This window comes from Prunus dulcis, chromosome 5 (genome assembly GCF_902201215.1).
Source record: "Prunus dulcis chromosome 5, ALMONDv2, whole genome shotgun sequence".
Taxonomy (NCBI): Eukaryota; Viridiplantae; Streptophyta; class Magnoliopsida; order Rosales; family Rosaceae; genus Prunus; species Prunus dulcis.
This window is the reverse complement of record NC_047654.1, coordinates 2949647-2969145: the sequence shown is the minus strand read 5'-3', so window position 1 is coordinate 2969145 and position 19499 is coordinate 2949647. Positions and strand designations below refer to the sequence as shown.

The following is a 19499-nucleotide window of genomic DNA, read 5'->3' as shown; positions in this document are numbered from 1 at the left end:
ATATATATATATATATATATATATATCAAGGGAGAGAGCTTTTATAGCTACTTCGATTCAAATGGCTGATCCAAGTATGCACTGGCATATCCGTTAAGGGTTGAGTGAAGGCTGCCTTTACTCAATAATGTTGTTACCTATCAAATGTGCCAAGTTTCCATGAAATTTTTTGTTGGATGGAGGCAAACTCAAAGAAGACTGAGGCAAGGCAGGAGGGGCAACCTCTAACCCTCTACTTATGTTATTCTTTTTGTTCGTTGGATTCACTTTTCTCATTATTCTCTTCTCATTACTAGTAATGTTTTCTTGCCTCTAAGAAAGAAAATTCTTAGATCTGCCATTGCAGATATGTGTATTAGGTTATATAACTATTTAGATTAACACGTCTGACTGAGCTCCTGATCACAAGAATAAAAGGTAATTAAAATTTTATTAATGTGCAAGAAAAAATGTAGAGAAGGACACTTATAGCTAAAATGAAATTTTTTTTTTTAGTATAAGCAATAGTCTAAATTATAGAAAGGTTGTTTCTCATAGACAAACAACCAAGATGTCATGGGAGTTCAAACCTGAGACCTTTAATCTACAAGTCAATGCCCTTTTTTACTGGACTGGACCCCATTTTTCATGTGGGCTTTGTTTTTTTGTTTTTTTGTTTTTTTTAATAGGAAGGAAGGCTCCTAAGAACTAAATAAATTCGGTTGAGTTGATATATACCAAATACATTAATCGATGAGTGCTCCTATTAGGTGGGAAACCTCCATTGTTTTGGAATATGTACATTGACCACCTTGACAAAGGCACCATATTCAAGTTTGATTATTGGATGCTCAAAAGTTTTGTGGGACCATTTCTCCCCTATAAATCATTTTCAACTTTATTTGAAGAGAATATGTGTGTGGAATGGTGGAAAGTGAAACAAGAAAATATAGAACATGTAGAACAATTAAAGCAAAAATAGGTGAATGGGTTCTTTTCAAAATCTTAGATATGCCTTTCACTCACCAGTCTGTCTAGATATGTAGGGCACTTATCTAATTTTCCCTTTGCTCTAAGTCGTTGGAAAAGATTCAGAATGTTTCCTCTTTTTGTTATTTTGCATTAGGTCGACTATAAAAAAACAGGATGATATTTCCCATATTAACCCTATAGGCTAGCTATAGGCTATAGCTAGGTAGCTAGGTAGCTGGGACACATGCAGGAGAACAGGCAATTGCTACTTTAAGTCTTCCAATTATGTGGGCTTGAATGGAGATATTCATTCTTGTAGATAGATATGTGCTTATTTTCTTAAGAATATTTGCTTCAAATTAGGCAAACCCACCTCCCAGCCTATCCTTTTTCAATTTGGTCCATAAAATAAATGGAATATTATCCAAGTCTTCCACTATATACACTTTAAATTTTAATCCCATAATATGGTCAAGAATGTTGCCACTTTGTCGAAACAATGCTGAGAGACATCTTTTGTTGATGGAGATTTCTCTATCAGATTGCCTAGATATAACTTGAAAGAAGAGAATCTTTTTCTTTTTATTTTCATTTTTTTTGGGCTTTAATTGACATGTTTTTTCCTGTAATTGGTGGAATTAAAGAAAGGACTCAAACACACAAAATATATATATATATATATATATATATATATATATTGTGGCCACCAAATTCAAACCTGTATTAGCGGAAAAGAGACAGAGACATAATCCTGAAGAGAGATGCTGAGAGCTACAAATATTCAATCATATGCAGTAACGACCATCTCCTTCACCAGATTCGCTTCTACTGAAATAAATATGTACTACTGTTGCAATCATGCTGGCAAAAAGCTTGATATAAACGTATTTGTTTTAGTCCATTTGTCAATAAAATCGCTTCTGTCATCTTTTTAAAAAAGTGGAAAACATATGCTGATGCTTTAATACAGTTGAAAAGATCATCAAGTTGAAGAAAATATTTCACATATTCAGGTAATAACATATAACTTGAAAACTTAAAAAAGAAAATTAAAGTTTAAGCGAAAACAACGGCATGTTTGGGAGTGTTTTTGAAATGGCTAAAAGCGTGTTTTTGACATCGTTTGGCCAAAAAATTTAAAATGTTTATGAGTCGTAAAAGCACTTTTTGAAAAACATGCTTCAAGGAGCACTCCCAAATGCTTTCTGAAAAGCACTTGGATTAACAAGGACAAACGAGCTTGAGAGTTTGAGATCGATGGAACAATGAAGACAGAAGGTTAATTGTGAGGGTAATGAAGGTGAATCATGTGATGGTGCAAGATGGCTTTCTCATGTTTGGTACAAACAAACTTTATGTCCCAATCAAGTACTACCTAAAAGCCTATGGATAATAATTTAATATAAAAAATACCTCAATATTTGCTTTGACACTACATAACAGCTATATTGATAAAGGAAGAACAACTTGCGTGTGCATATATATCTATGCACCACTCAAAAGACCATGCATTCGTCATCAATAGGCACATTGGCAATGCAATTGATTAACTATATGCTTTTTTTTACTTTGTAATGGTGCCTTGCAAACATTTACCTATTTTGAAACCTAATGCAATATGTTCATGTTAGCCAGAGTGCTTTCACGTCAAAAATGGAATCCTTGCATTATTAGTTTAATGGGTTATTTACTCAAATGGTCTTTAAATTTATACCCGAATTGCATTTTGGTCCTTCAATTAAATTATTCTCTTAAATGGTCCATCAACTCTTTATTATTCGGCAAACTCCTCCCCCCATTCCCCACAAACTCTTCCCCCTCTCTTTCTTTCTCTCTCTCCCATTCGACCCCCCTGGCAACAGACCCCTCCCCCCTCCCCTCTTTACTTCCCATATTTCTTCTCACCCAGATGCAAAACCCATTTAGCCAACCCTTCCCGCACCAACAAAACCATAAACACTTCAAGTCAGCATCAAGACCCCTTAACGGAGATGTTTAAGAGACATAGATGCTTTTTAAGGTACACTCATTAATTACCCTTTTGTCCTAAATTAGCAATCTTATAGAGATTTGACTGGTTTCAACACCACAGAAACCTCCATCAAATCAACCTCTCCATAAAATACTTAAAGTGCATAGAAATCTGACTCACTGATCATGTTTGTCCCACTAAAATCAACTGTATGTATATGTATCGTTTGTTCCATATCACAACCCACCTGCACACACAGAGAGAAAGAGAGGGAGAGATTAAAAGCTTTTTATTTCAAAGACCAAAATGCAACTAGGATATAAGTTTGGAGACCATTTGAGTAAATATACCTAGTTTAATTGATCTTGGACTTCTTTGGTGATTACCAATTAGTTTTAGGTTAAATTCTCACATGATCATTGTATCATAGCAAACTATTCATATTTTATGCTCAATAATCATCTAATGTTGTCCACATGTTATGGTTCAATGACCCCACATGTGAGAGAATGAGTATTAGTCTCGCGTGTGCATATATGCACCACTCAAAAGGCCATGCATTCGTCAAAAGGCTCCTCTGCAATGCAATTGATTGATTATGCTTTTTTTACTTGTAATGGTGCAGTAAACATTTACTTATATTGAAACCTAATGCAATATGCAATTTTTGTTATGTTGAGAGTGCTTTCACGTCAAAAATGGAATCTTTGCATTATTAGTTCAATTGATCTTTGTAGAAAACGTGTTTCCTTGTATATTTCAATTTGTACAGAGTACATATTTATATGCATACAGTGAGTCTAATTTAGGTAAAAACAAGGAGAAGAATCTGTTGTTGACATTTGGTCATTAAGAACAGGATTGTTGACAATCTTGGACTTCTTCGGTGATTGCCAATTGATTTTAGATTAAATGCTCACATTATAATATTGTATCATAGCAAATTATTTATGTTTTGGGCCCAACATTGAGCCAATGTTGTGGTGTTAATTTTGAGTGACCACACGTGTGAGGCGGTGTGTTAAGACTGTTATCCTATATTGAATGTGAAAAAGTCTTGCATTAATAGTTTAAATAATCTTAGATATCTTCACTCATTGTCAATTGATTTTAAAATGAACGCTCGCATTCTAATAATTCATCTTTCTTTGTCAAAAAAAATTATTTATTTTATGTACTTTTCAAGATTAATTATTGTGCCAAAAAGGGGAGAGGCCTTAAAACAACAATCACACGCAAGAATATGAGAACCCAAACCTCCACGATACCCATAGCAATCACACAAAGACATGCCCACCTTTATATTATTACATGTGGTATAAATGAGGCCCAAACCCTGGTACAAACAAATACCAGAAATATTGTCATCACGCAATATTGGGTTAATTTATATTTATGAACACGTTTCAAGTGTTGAGAAGAAAAATAAATATATATTTTAAGTTAAAATAGTGAGCGAAAAATATTTCCCTCTTCATGGTAATTATAGTGCACATTAGTTAAACAATGATAAGATTTACCCGAACTAGAAAATACAAAAAACATATAGTTGAAAGTTTTACCCCAACAAGAAAAGAAAAAACATGTGGTTGAGACTTGCGAGAAAGCAATGTATTGGAGTGAGCTAATTGTCCATAATTAAATCAATCATTTGATTGGAAAGTCACATACATCACAATCAATTCACATTCTGGGCACAATTATTGTTAACACGTGATCTCTCAATTCTCTCCAAGTCAAATTTGTGGATCCAGGATGTCCTTTTGCTTTTCATATATATAATTGAGAAATGCTAGCAACCTTTTCTCTAACCTTTTCTTTTGGACCTTCTCTCTTCTCCTCATAACAAGTGTCATTTTCCTTACACTTAAAACAATGTCATTAATGCATCACACAAGTTAGTTTTTGTTTTCCAAGTTTACCATTTTAAAATGTATTGGCTTTTATATTTCCTTCAATTTATTCAAATTTTGTTACAACTTTTTTAGCACATTGTTGAAAATTAATAAGAAAAAAACATAAGAAAGTTGGAAAAAAAAAAAATTTTAACTTCAATTTTTATTTTCTTGTTTAATTTTTTAACAAGATGATAAGAAAGTTGTAAAAAAAATTAACAAAAAAATAAGTTAATACATTTAATAAGGGTAAATTTGGAAAACAAAAATTAGTTTGTGTGATGCATTAATGACATTGTTTTAAGTGTAAAAAAAGTGACACTTGTCATGAGAAGAAGAAAGAAGGTCCAAAGGAGAAGGTTAGAGAGAAGGTTGCTAGCACTCCCCATATATAATTTCCCCTTTCTTAAATCCAACTTTTCATATATTTTGGGGAGCTTTTATATGGTTGGAGCCAAGGTCTTACATATTAGTGATTTTTTTTTAAAAAAAAATCCATTATCAAAACATTCAGAAGCACCGACAAATTATCAATATAAAAAAAATGGGATAGAAATTATGAGAATTGTGATAAAAATATGAAATTTTTTTAATGAGTATATTGCGATGTGACAAATATTATGACTTCAAAAATGTGTACTAATTAATGAAAGAGGACTAATATTTTGTTGTGTTAGGGGATCGAAAATTGTCAAAAATTATAGATATGATATTATTGAAAAGTCGTGATAAATGATAGAATCGATAGCACAATCTATAAAATCATGAAAATTTGTTGGTTCCGCTGCATTAGTCTCCATTGATTTACATCTACATCAACATATGCCATGTTGTTAGGCCTTTGAAAGATCTTATCTAAGATAAGAGATTTTGGATCGTCATTTTTGTTTTAGGCCTCTGTAGACATAGACTTTTACTGTTTTATGCAAGCGCATTTGGATTGCATTCTTGAATTTGGGACCTAGTCCAAGGACTAACCCTATAAATAAGTGCCTTTGCGCTACGGGCTCGTTTGGGAGTGCTTCTTTTCGAAACATTTATGCCAATAACGCTACATAAGCGCTTCTACAAAGAAGTTGTTTGTTGTTTGGATGTCACATTTAAAAGTGATTTTACACTACATATTGAGAGAAGCCATGAGAGAGATGGAATAGAAGCTTAAGGATTTCCATGGGCGTTTTGGCATCTGATAGGTTTTGGCATCTATTGGGCTTTTCACGGGTAGTCTTTTGGTTTCAATAGGAGAGAAAAAGAGAGAAAAAAGAGAGGGTATTTTGGCATTTAAAAAAATTAAATATGGGTATTTTTCGCATTTTAAAAGTTTCATTAAATGGAGCCAAGTGCTTCCCGTGTTTTTGTCTTGCAGCGCTTTTAAGAAGAAGCACCTTTCAAGTGCTTCTTCCAAAACCACTCCAAGTTCTTTTGGATCTCAGCCAAAGCACTTTTGCAATTATTGCCAAACACCATTTTTAAAAGACAAGTGCTTTCACCCATTTAGAAGCGTTTTTCGCTGTTCCAAAAGCACTCACAAACGAGCCCTAAATCTGCTTCTAATTGCATTTGGTAGAACAATTTTGAAGTGCTTATAGTTCATAAAAGCTTTTTATGGAGCTAGGTGCTTCTTTAGGAAGCATTCCAAGAATTTTTAACAAAAACTACAACATTCTTCTAATAAAAGCGCTTCTAACAAAAGCATGTATGAATAGAAGTGAAGAATGGCCTATAATACCAACAAAAAAAAGTTAACTATTTGGTCTTAAGCTTTACTGGTCTTAAGACATGGATCTTCCTTTTAGGCTTTTATATATATGTGAAGCTTTTAGTAGCTAGATTCACGTAATTAACTATAGTCTAACGTTTCCTTTTTTCGTTTCAAAGGAAGGGTCTAATGGTTTTTGTGCTAGCTTTTGACCATGAATATTAAGACTCAGCAAGAAAAGGAGAATCAATGATTAAAAGCCAAACCCCAATGCCTCCAAGTTTATTTTTGTATGCAAAGAGTTTATTCTTGTGGGAGAAAGTCTTGCATGCACATACCATCAAGTTCCTTTACAATTAAGGCTTAATGTCAATTAACTCACTGAAGAGAGAGATTGCAACTATCAAGGCAGCATTCCTTCCATGTAGCATGGTCCTAAATTACTAATTTACTATACTTATAGTAACATCCTCCTCGTTGAGAAGAAGTCATTTTTTGGGGTGTTTTGTGCACTATTTCGAATTCTAATAGAATTTATGTGGATATATTTTTGTTGATAGACTAGCATGTCCTCTACTATTGATATTTTTTTATTCTTGATTTTTCATGCATTTATTAACACATCATAATTAAAATTTATATGAATTCCGCATTAAAATCAGTAATCTAATACTCTCAAAACCATGAATTAGATTATCAACTAGGGGAGTAATTGGTCCAATTATGATTCCTTAGGAATTCCCATGTTCCTAGACTAGCCTCTCCACACATGCTTCTACGCCTGCGAGAGGCTTTTTTATTTTTTTATTTTTTTATAAATAAATTTTTTAATTTATTTTAGAATTAAAAATAATAATGGGTAGTTCTGTTCCATAAAAATAGGATTCATTAACTGATTTTTTTAATATGAAAAAAATGTGAATTTACATATTATCCTCATTTAATTAATAATTTTAATTCTTAATGTTTGGATTAACGAATGACACGTTCTGGTATTTTGAATGTTTCACCATTCTCTGCCTCTTGCTTTATATATATATATATATATATATATTTCTTGATTCATGACTTCCCTCATTTCTAATAAGAAAACATGCTCTAGATGATATAATAAGAGAAAGAGAATCAAACACAAAATCTTATTTGCAAAATATTTCTAACTACATGAGCCACAAAAAATATGAAGTTGATCTCACAATAATCTGCAGACAGAGAAGGAAAAGAAAAGGAGTTTAAAACTGAGATCGTCATCAACTAATTAAAAAAGGGAGATGATTTTCTTACTCATCTTTTGTCCAATTACACTCTCTTCACTGAAAATTGTATGTTCCCACTGTTTTTTTATTCACTTACACTTCTTAAAAAACACATTGCACGTAATATTTCCACTGCAGAGCTTCACGTGTGCTCGAGGTTGTTTGACTGATCTCCTCATTAAAAGGTAATGAAATTTTTTAAATTTTTTTAAATTACTACAATATTGAGGAAAGAGAACAGTGTCCATGATGAGCTATATATCTATAAAGTAATAATTAAAGAAGTAAAGATAAAATAATTGGTTGTAATGAGAAGGTATTAATGTAAGATTCGTCCTTGACCTCTTTGATATGGCCAAAAGTCTGGGAAAGCTGAAACAAAGACTAGTAAAAGGGTGTGTGAAAATTCTCGGTATTGATATAGATGCTTCCACACAATACAAATCTACCTAATAAATATATAAATTCCATAAAAACATGTACGTTTCAAAACCCTAATCTCAATTTCCGAGGAATGGTTGACATTGATCGATCCAAAATCCAAATGCTTAATTAATTAATTGATTAATTAAACTAATAATAATCAATAATCCCTCCCATGCGTCTTAATTAATGATATAATCATGAAGGTTCATCGATTTCCGACAGAGAAGAGAACAAATTGTCAGTCTTCTAGGCTGTTCCGTGTTGGTCGCCGCAAAAATGTTCGTAATTTTGGATTATAAATTATTTATTTATTTATTTATTTAATATACCAATTAACAATTTATTATGTGTTTAATAAATACTGTCTGTCAGGAACCCTAGGAAAAACAAATTCTTCTTCTATGCAATATTGCCAGTGCATGCTACCACTTCTAGCTTGGACACATTTGACTTGGAAAGTTGAGAAATTCGAAAGATTAATTCCTAAACTATTTCAAAATTAAAAATTCTTTGTTGTTGTTGATCTCAAGGTAGGGTTTTGTGGTCTCTCTCATGAACAACCTTGAGTTCATACATGAACTCAACTTTCTAGGGCACACAAAATTATAGGCAAGGTGTCAACCAAACAACAGCCCTAGGGCTTGGGGATAGGAAAACCTAGCCCTTGCAAGCCAACCCAACAAGCAACGGGTTGGGATGATTTACTTCAGCCCAACTATAGGATAAGAACCAAAATTGTTCTGGTTTTTTAAATACAAGCGATATTAGAGGATGAGAATTTAAAAATAGAATGTTAGGTGGGTGTAATATTAATCATTTGAGCTAAATTTTTTTGCATATTTCGTGTTTTAATAACACCAAAATGGTTTCAATTTATCTCCTACTATAAAAAATTAAAAAAACAATTGAATACCGTACTTTTCTTTTTCTTTCTTTTTTCCTTTTTCTTTTTCTCAGTATTATAAATTTATAATTAATACTCTATGGACCCCAAGTCCTTATTGGGCTTTATGGGTCATTAGGTGTTGGTTGGTTGAGAGTTTGACAGTGTTAGTGAAAGAAGAGGTACTTGCCGAATGAAAAGATAAGGAAAAAGAAAAAAGAAAAGAAAAGAGGGTTTTAATGAAAAGGGTGGGGACCCTAATTTGTGTACCCAGAAGCAGAGCCAGAGCCATGGATGGGTGACTTAACCAAAACCAAAGTTGCATATAAGAAAAGGTAACACATACCGATGTTTATAGGCAGTGGTTAAAGGTATTAAAAGCTTTGCATCATCTTTCAATATGCCCAAGATAATTGATTCTACTTTTTTCATCAAAAGGGGAAAAAAGAAAAGAGAGAAAAAAATAAAATAAAATATTATACCTTTGTTTCTTACAAGCAACTGAATTATGTGTCTTTGTTAATAAGCTTTCAACCTTTTGTGCAACAACTAGCCACTTTTTGTCCAAGAATAGAGTTCTAGTCATTATGCTATTTTTTATTTTTTATTTTTTATTTTTTTCTTCTTTCTAATATTGTAATTTGGGTCCAAATAAACCTTTTAAAAACTGTGTATGAGTTTAGTATACTATCGATTTTCTTACTAGAAAAGGTCCTCAAAAAAACAACAATAAATATGGGCGTGTACTTCCTACTTTCTTGATTTTTTTTTTTTTTTTAAAAAAAAAAATTATATATATATATATATATATATAAAATTAGAGGAGAGGAGGAGAAAATAAGATAAACAATATATAGGAAATTTAATTTATGTAAATTACTTTTTTAAAAAAATTTTGAAATGTAATTATCATAGTTTCTTTTCTAAGTCTAATCAATAATCGTACATGTTTTATTAATTTTAGATCAGAAGTCAACCATATTTTAACTTTTAAACTTTGACCTAATTAAAACTAAATGAAAAACAATAATTCAAGTGATTATTAATATTGAAAATATTTTTTACCTAAATGAAATTAGTCCAAAGAATTGTTTATGAAATAGAACTTAAAACAAATTTACATATTTTTATGAATTATCCTTCCCCTAACTTTGTTTACTATTACATGGTGTATTGGGGTGAGTGCCCTATTTATAGAGGAAAAGTGAGAGGTACTTTGGGTTATTATTTCGATGTGGGACTCCGTCACCTTAGAGGCTATCATGCAGTGACGGACCTATTAAGGTGCAAGGAGGACCTCCTCTCGCCGGAAAAACCATTGTAGATACTTCAAATTGTCCATTTGCTTAACTGGTGTACAGATTACCTTATTTTCATTTTCAAAAGTGTCTTTGTCCTTTTACTTTTATTTATTTTTATATTACTCCATTTACTTAAGTTTACAATGTAAATAAGGAAGTACCCCCCATTTGGATTCAAATAAAAATACTAGAAAATCAAATTCCCACCAAATCAAAATATGAAAATTGGGTTTTAGTTCAAAATACGAGTTAGGCTAAAAATGATGGCTCATTAAGTCAATATATACTTCATACTAAAATTCCATAAAATCAAGTTTTCTTATTTGATGTATAAGGAATAAAAGCCGCCAAAATTATCTTGAGAAAATGATTATTCCAAAAACTATTTTTCATACTTAGTTAATATTACACCTTCGCTAAAAAATTTCTGGATCCGCCAATGCTGTCACATGTCTGAGAGCTTGAGCAGCACACAATGCCTTTGTTTATCTGGTTCGGCATAGGGTGGGCTTGCTAAGGGCTAGTCCCCTTTCATGATGACTAGCGTATATCCCAGTGGCTGGGTTAAGCTAGAGAGGCCTTCGGTTAGCTGCCATTCTCCTGTGATGTCCTTGCCAAATAGGCTCGGTGAAATACGGTATGAACACTTTATCTTTTTCATGTCGCTCTTCTTTTTTATTTAATTTAAGGGAAACAAAAAATTAAAAATAATAGCTTGTACTAAAGTATATTTTTAAAAAATTAAAAACAAAACGCTACCAAACAATTAACCCACCACCTCCATGAATACCAATTGCAATGTTCAATGTCAAATGTCAACACGTGGCTAGAAATATAATCAATCAAAGCTAAATTTTGCCCCCTAAAAAATTGGATGATGTTGAAAGTATCCCACATTACTTGGATGTTTAAATTTTTTTGAACTTCTCACTCATTTTCAATTAATTTTGAGTTTAGTGTTCACATTCTAACATAGTATCAGAACAAGCTATTCAAATGACAGATCTGACGACCACACATGTAGTAGTTAACACTATAAATTTATTTAACATTTTAAATCAGGACTTTCATTCAATTGATAGTAATATTTCTTTTGAGATTGATCAGCTCTCAAATTGAAATCCAAGTCCTAAAATTTGTCTCTATTTTTCTTTTTCGTTTTCCAACCAAAAAAAAAAAAAAGGAGAATTGTTGGCACATTGGTAAAACTTTGTACGCCAGACATGCCCTGCTGTTATGGTGTCACACAGAATGTCACCAGGCAATAACACAAGGTGTGTGGGTAAATTTTGATCTGTCTAGAAATTGACCATTGTTCCTTTTTAATCCCGGCCCTAACATTGTCTGTGGTACACGTGGTTGGTGACCAGGGTGCAAGAGAGTACTTTGGATGATTGGAAAAGACATAACTACCCCTTCCCATTTCTCTCTCTACCTTCTAAAGATGGAACGGTAAATTTGACTTGCCCCACAGCCCCTCACATATAAGGAAGGACCGTCCTTACAACAAACTGCCACAAAACCATGTACCTTTGAATTACAATTTTTATAATCTCCGGATTTTATTTAATTAAAAGAAAAATTAAATAGGAATGTTGGGTTTAACTCTAAAAGAAGAACATACCGTTAGTGGAAATTAAAGTTACATCATGAGTGGGGTGGAATTGGAGACGATTAACTAAACCCTAGGATGGATGTGGAAATTAGTGTTCAATCATGTGTGTGTGCGTGTGTTCAATTCAATCAAGAAAAGAAAATGTTCTTTGACCAAAATGTTTAATTTAGGGTTTGTAAAAAGGAGCACAAAACCAAAGGGTTGTGTTGAAAGACTTGTGTGTTGCGTTGCGTTGCGTGTGTGGGTTAGAAAAGGTTACAAAGGATGAGTTGGTGAGGGGCATATGCACACGTTAAAGTTCATTTACACTCAAATTTTTGGGTTTCCTTTTTTTCCTTTTTCCTCTAAAGAAAAGGCATATAATTGTACTTTTTGTATATAATTATATAAAATAATACAAATCCGTGTAAAAATTAATTTTGCAAATTAAATATTCATACCTGCTGTTCAAAAAGAAAAAGAAAAAAAAAAAAGAGGGTGTAATTAGAAGGAATCAAGTGATTAGAAAGAAAAAATGTCCCTAACTTTATTTACTATTTTTCTATCTCTTCTCTTTATCTTACTTTCTCACCCTAATACCCTACCCCCCCACGTCCACAAAGAAAAAACACACCTTCTCTGCTCTCTCTCTCTCTCTGTCTCTCTGTCTCTCTCTCTCTCAAGTGTCATTTTCTCACATATACTTCACACAAAAGAAACAACCATTCACTTCATACCTTGTCATTTCTTCTCTCCTCTTTGTTTCTCTCTCTCATCTCAATCTCAAATCTCTCTGCAACTACTCCCACAAATTGATCAAAATCCATCTGCACAAAATACCCAGAAATTAATCTCCAACGCCTTAAAATCCATAACCTTCATCCCCTCTTCAGATCACCAAAGGAAGCTCAGATACAAATAAAACACACTTGGGAAGCTCCTCCACCACAAGCACAAGCACAAGCACAAGGGAAGAAGAAAAGTTCTTACAATATAAACAAGGTAGAGGGGAATATATATAAGGAAAGAGCAAGCAGAGAGGAAGATCATGGAGCTGTTCCCTGCACAGCCAGACTTATCTCTTCAAATTAGCCCTCCAAACAGCAAACCCACATCATCAAGTAGTTGGAGGAGAAGTAGTAGAGAAGAGCAAGAGGAGGTGGATTTGGGGTTCTGGAGGAGAGCCTTGGACTCCAGAACCTCCTTCTCCTCCTCAATGGCAAAACCCAATACCGGTTTCGAGCTCGAGGTCTCAAATCCAAGGGTTTATGCTCATGGTCTCCATCATCACCACCACCAGCATCATCAGTCCAATATTAGCTCTAACCATATAATCCACCACCTCAACCAAAATGGTAATGTTTTCCAGGGTTTTGAGCAAAACCAGTTCTCAGTCCCCCAAGTAAATCATCACCCACTATTAAATGTTCATGACCAACAATTACAATTGCAATCACAGTCACAATCAGATCATCTTGGGTTCTTGAGGCCCATTAGGGGAATTCCAGTGTACCAAAACCCTCCTCCCCCTAATTTGTTCCCATTTTCTTCCCAAAAGCCTTTGGACAGTAATTCCTGTACTTCCACCTCCACAATTACAAGCTCTTCAAGCCCACTATTTCAGGCTCAAGGGGGTCTTCTCCGATCCAGGTTCTTGTCCCGCTTTCCGGCAAAGCGCAGCATGAGAGCCCCTCGGATGCGCTGGACTACCACTCTACACGCTCGCTTTGTTCACGCCGTTGAGCTTTTGGGTGGCCATGAAAGTAAGAACAAGCTCTACTCTCTCACTCCTCTCACTTGTTTTCGTTTTCTTGTTTCAATTATCCTTTCTTTATTGGTTGTCTTCAACAACATACAGGAAAAAAAAAAAACCCAAGAAAATGGAAAATAAGTTGACTTGTTCTCATCTATTCTCCTGTTAATGCCTTTCCCTATTTTTTCTGTTTAATTAATAATAATGTTGTGGGTTTTATATACATTAGGGGCTACACCAAAGTCAGTTCTTGAGCTTATGGATGTCAAAGATCTCACCTTGGCACATGTCAAATCTCATTTACAGGTGAGCTAATAGTATTTTTCTTTAAGTTATTAGATGTGTGTTCTTCTCGTAGCTATGTTTTTGTCATTCTCTTCTCTCTGAGAATCAGCTAGCCTAGCATGCATGTTTGTTTGGCTTTCCTGCAATCTCCCCATTTTTTCTTTTCATCTTAATTAATTTGGGTGTTGAAGTTGAGGCACTAATATTTACTGATGGAGCTTAAGTAAAAATGAAGTACGAAATTTACAATTTTTACAGCCTGCATTAGTTAATATTTGTACACGAGGAAGGAGCTATGCAGGTGTTTATTATATATATAAATATTTATATTTTCCAAACTCCAATGGTGTTGTTTTGCTGCAGATGAGACTCAGAAATCCTTAGCAAGTAGCTTGTTTTTCTACTTGCGATCGATAGATAGATAGATCTGATGGTTCTGCTTCCGCTTCTGCAAGCTCATAATGAACAGCTTTTTGCTTGGAGGAATGAACCACCCCAAGTTAAAGAAAAAATCAATGCTCTCTCTCTCCCCCTACTATCTAGCTATAGAGAGAGAAAGAGAGAGAGCAGTGAGATGCATCGATTTCAGAAATCGAGTAAGACAAAGCCCAAGGAATTCAAAATAAGTCGTCGTAGCTATAGCCAAGCCGATCCCAGACAAGCTTTAAACACTCCATCTATCTATATATAATATTAAACAAGTACACAAACATCATCATTTCTCAATGATATCTTCATCAGATCATGGGTTCAATTCTAACCACGGTTACCTTCATTATCTCTAACCCCAACCATGGTTATGTATGCACTATATATGCATGGCATGATGCATCCATGCTCACATCCCTATGCAAACATGCGCGCATTGAATACAAGAATAATACAATATAAATGTCTCTCTGTATGTACTTGCAATGTGTTTTCAGACATGTCTATAACAAAAACAAACTGCAAATTTTTTGTAATCTTCACTCTCTCTCTCTCTCTCTGTGTTTAACTGGTCAAATTATTAGTGTAATGCTAATGCTCTAGTATCCATTCTAATATATGCATCAAAATGTTAATGTGTGCAGATGTATCGGACGGTGAAAACCACCGATAAAGCAGCGCCCTCTTCAGGTTAATATAATAATGCCCTCCACTTTTTTTTCCAGTTTTTTTAATTTTCTGATTTATTTGAAATCCAGTTAGAAATGAAAAATGTGCAACAAAGCATTATGGTTAGGGGTTAATTTGTTAATTAATAAAATTTTAGTTTATTTTATTGGACAGGACAATCTGATGTGTACGAAAATGCTTCATCTGGGGACACCACTGAAGACATAATGCTTGACCTTCAGAACCCAAGAAGGTCTTGTGATCAGCTCTCACCAGCTCAGCAGCAGGGATCAAGATCCACTCCTCAGGTTCAAGATAATAAAGAATACTATGGCCTCTGGAGCAACTCTTCAAGGTAAACACTAATTAACCTGCTGCTTAACTAATCTTAATTAGTCTCTTCGAATAATACAAAAGAGACAAAAGGAAGGGGAGAGGGGGATGAAAACTTTAAGAAAAATGCCAATTCATCATGCAATAATTTGACATCTTTTTGTTGTCTTGTCTAAGCTTTGTTCTTTTGTAGCTAATCATACATTTATATGGTATTGATTGAGAATTGGAATGTTCTTGTGGTAAATTTGAGCTTGTCTAGGTTGGGAGAAGTGTGATTTTGAAGACATTACATGTACATGCATGGCCCATGAGGCCCTCATTTTTTTTTACTTTTGCATGCAAGAAATCACAAAAAGAATAAATCTAGAAATGATGATGATGGGGTAATTATAAGGTGTTTCATCAAGTGGGCAGGTGGTGAAAAGCAAGTAAAAAAGAAATTTTTGACAAAATCCACCTCAAAGATGGAGATATCTCTTTCCTTTGGATTTTGTGGGGCTCCTATTGCATGGGGCCTACACAGTTGGAAAACTTAGTCTCAAAGATAAACCAAAAACCCATTATGAAATGATGGACCCTTTAATTAGTAGAAATAAATCTTTGGAACTTCCTTGTAGTCTGTGAATTGCTGGCTATATGCTCATTCTTTCTTGTGTTTAACAAATGCCTCTCACATGGGAATTCTGCTTTATTTCAATCAGCACAAAATTTAAAGACTAAAGTGCGAGCTGAGAGAGAGAGAGAGAGAGAGAGAGAGAGAGAGAGAGAGAGAGAGAGAGGGAGAGTAGCTAAGCTAGCTAGTTCTCTATAAACAAGAGAGTCGTAAAGATTGCTTTCTTTGAATCTTTTTGCTTTTTCATCTGCATGCATGGCTTCCACTGATAGAAAATATTCTCTCAATCTGTTTGTTTGTAGCAGAGAAGCTTGGTTGCATGCAAACACAAAGGATTCTTCTGCGCCTGCAAATATACCATCTCTTGATGATCAGGGGGTACCAATTTATTCATTAATTACTATTTAAATTCAGTTATTTCCAAAACATACATATATATATATATATCATGGGAATAACTGAAGAAAACAAAGGTTATTTTGTTTCCATCTTTCTCCATAAAGTCATGCACATTACAAAGAGTAGAGAGAGAGGGAGAAAAGGGAAAGGCTTTTCAAAAGCTGGTTCCCTTAAAAACTTGAAGGGTTAATTCTGTCATTCTCACATGTCCCAGATGAAAAAGAGTTCTTGTGATATGTAAAAGCTTGTTTGTTATTCTTTGTAGATTGGCATATATATATATATATATATATAAATCTCTTTTTCACTAGGGCAAAAGGGAAAAAAAAGAAGAAAGCCTCTTTCTGAATATATAAAATTAACAATCCCTCTCATCTCATTACTACCCCTAGACCCAAAACCTAACTCATTTGACTCACCAAGCCCATAGGTTGACCATGCATTGCATAACATATATATGTATATATACGCAATTGGGTATGTTAGCTATGGAGAGAATAATGCACAGTTGTGCAGGCTTTCTAGTGTACTATTTCAAAGTTTCTTTTTTCCTTGATAAATATTCCCTCAGTGAGTCAAATGTCCTTTGATTCCCACTCTCACCCACAGTTCACACACACTTGTTAGGCTTCTTCTGCATGGTGTTTTGTTTTAAGTGTATTTATAGGCATATCATATAATAGATATGCATATATCTTTTGTTTCAGAAGGAAGACATGAGGGATCCAAAAGGCTTGAGTTATGAGAGAATATCAGATGTAAGCTCCTCAACAACAAACATTTCTGCAGGGACAAGAAGCCCCAGGAAGCCCAATTTGGAGTTCACTTTGGGCAGGCCACTTTGAAATTGAATAGGGGAAATAAATTAATTGACCCTATTCAGTTTTTAATCATTTTTAATTCATTATATTATGTCTCTGAATGAATGGGGGCTGCCATGGAGATGAGAATCAGGTACCCGCTGAGGAAATCAGAGGAAAAAGAAAGGAAAAAGAAACAAAAGAAAAAGAAAAGTAAAAGGAGAGCTAAAGAAAGACAAGGAGACAAGAAAGACAGAAAGCAACAAAAGGAGAAGGGGTGGAAAAAAAAGCATGTCCTTCCTATCAATCTGTGAGATCCCAATCAAACATATTATATTCCCACGTAAATATATCAAGGACATCTAGCTAATTGATTTTGTATGTTTTTTGCACTGATGAGAGAGAGAGAGAGAGAGAGAGAGAGTGAGAGAGAGAGTGACCTTTAACTATCTTAAAGTATGAAGTGATCCTTGGTAATTGTAATGGAGCACTTTACATTTATATATGAAATATATTTTCTTTCATATTTTTACCAAAGGTGTTGGGTTCTCTTTTCATTCTTATGCATGCACCACCACTGTCACATGCTTTACACTTTACGGACAAAGGGAAAAGAAAGAATTTCAGAATATAAACTATATAAAAGTTCGTGAAACCAAGACATCAAAAGTACCAAAAAAAATACAAACACAAAGGAAGGAAAATGGAAAAGGAGAATTTCAGGCAAAGTTTTTTTTCTTGGTTGTCATTTTTATCTCAGATGAGAGATGACATTAGGGTTCTTCTTTTTCCTAATTAATATCATCGTGTGTTTGTGTGAGAATGAGATAATGCCAAATTCCTACCTTGTTTGGTGGCAAGAATCATTCGCATGATGATTACTTTTGTCGTTGAACTTTAAGTTTTATAATGGATAAAGTTTAGACTGCCATCGTTACTTTCAAAAAGAATGGTTGCAATTTGTAATTTTGATGTCATTTTTATCCCCAAACGGAAGCTTCTCTGAAAGTGGTCACCAATTAACACATATGGGTTTTTACTTTTCCTCTTTTATTTAGAAGGGGGATGATTTCAACTTTGAATTTCTCCTAAAAAAAAGTAAAAGGAAAAAAATCACTAAATACACGTTAATGGGCTCATATTTTGCAAAGGTATGATCCCACATATAATTTTGGAGTGGTTATGGCACTCCAAAATGTTTTGCAAATAAAAGTTAAGCCAGTTGATCAAAACAATGAGATATCAATTAACTTTTCAATAAGTTTTTCTTTGATAAAGTGTCAATCTACTTCAACGTGTTTAGTTTTGTCATGTTGAAGTGGATTTTTTGCAATTTCTCGAGCTGCATGATTATCACAATAGAGATCTATAATTTCCTGCAGTGGAAACCCAATTTCAGTGAGTAAACTTCTTAACCAGAGAAGCTCACACACTCTCTGAGCCACACCCATGTACTCGACCTCAACTCACTACTACATTTTATGATTTACACGACGAAGAATATTTTGTCTTGCAAAGTTACTTTTAGTCGCACAACTTTCAGTACGACAGAAAATTCGTCGCGCAAAGAGCATGAAGAAAGACATTGCGCGACCAATATTTTTCATTGGTCGCGCAAAACAGAGCGACGGTTAACCTTCGCCGCACAAAAGGTTTAGGGACGACACAATTATTCGTTGCACAAACATTTGCGCAATGACAACATGATCGTCGCGAGTACATCGGGCGATTAGTGTTGCAACTATTTGCTCAACGATATTTTTTTCGTCACGCAATTCATGTCTCCAACATTTGCGCGACGAACAATATGGCGCAACGAAACATTAGTCGTCGCGCATATCCATTTCGCGAGACGAATAATTTTGTCATGATGTATTTAAAATATAGTTTTTTTTTAATTTTGTAAAAATGAATTTGCACGACGAAATGGCAGCCTTCGGGCTTTGCCTGCCCTTAAAAAAAAAATTCCGACTCGGCCCGAGAAAGTGCTGGCAACAACAGAAAGGAAGGGATAATAAAATGAAATTGCAATTAAAAAAATGAATTGAAGGGAACAAAAAATTATATAAAATAAAATAAATGTATATACAAGAGAAATGTTTAAAATATAATTACGAAAATAAAAAACTAATCAAATAATGTTGCAAAATCTACTTGGTCGTAGCCTATATGAGGCTCAGAGGTCTGGGCGTCCACAGGGACAGTGGTCTGGTGGGCATGCTCAGGGTGGACGGGCTC

At 34.1% G+C, this 19499-nt stretch overlaps 1 protein-coding gene across 4 annotated transcripts; it reads left to right on the top strand.

Annotated features, from left to right (window-relative positions):
- The first annotated feature begins 12625 nt into the window (after positions 1 to 12625).
- Positions 12626 to 17793, top strand: LOC117629213 (probable transcription factor KAN2). 4 transcript variants are annotated; one of them, XM_034361726.1, is made up of 6 exons: positions 12626 to 13740; positions 13960 to 14036; positions 15089 to 15134; positions 15288 to 15468; positions 16368 to 16440; positions 17169 to 17793. In XM_034361726.1, the coding sequence occupies exons 1-6, from the start codon at positions 13026 to 13028 to the stop codon at positions 17304 to 17306; spliced, it is 1230 nt and encodes a 409-aa protein (XP_034217617.1). In that variant the 5' UTR covers positions 12626 to 13025; the 3' UTR covers positions 17307 to 17793. The 4 variants fall into 4 exon arrangements, with proteins under 4 accessions (XP_034217617.1, XP_034217620.1, XP_034217618.1 ...); XM_034361729.1 differs by having other exon boundaries at positions 12675 to 13740; positions 17172 to 17793; XM_034361727.1 differs by having other exon boundaries at positions 12675 to 13740; positions 16365 to 16440; positions 17172 to 17793.
- The last annotated feature ends 1706 nt before the right edge of the window (positions 17794 to 19499 follow it).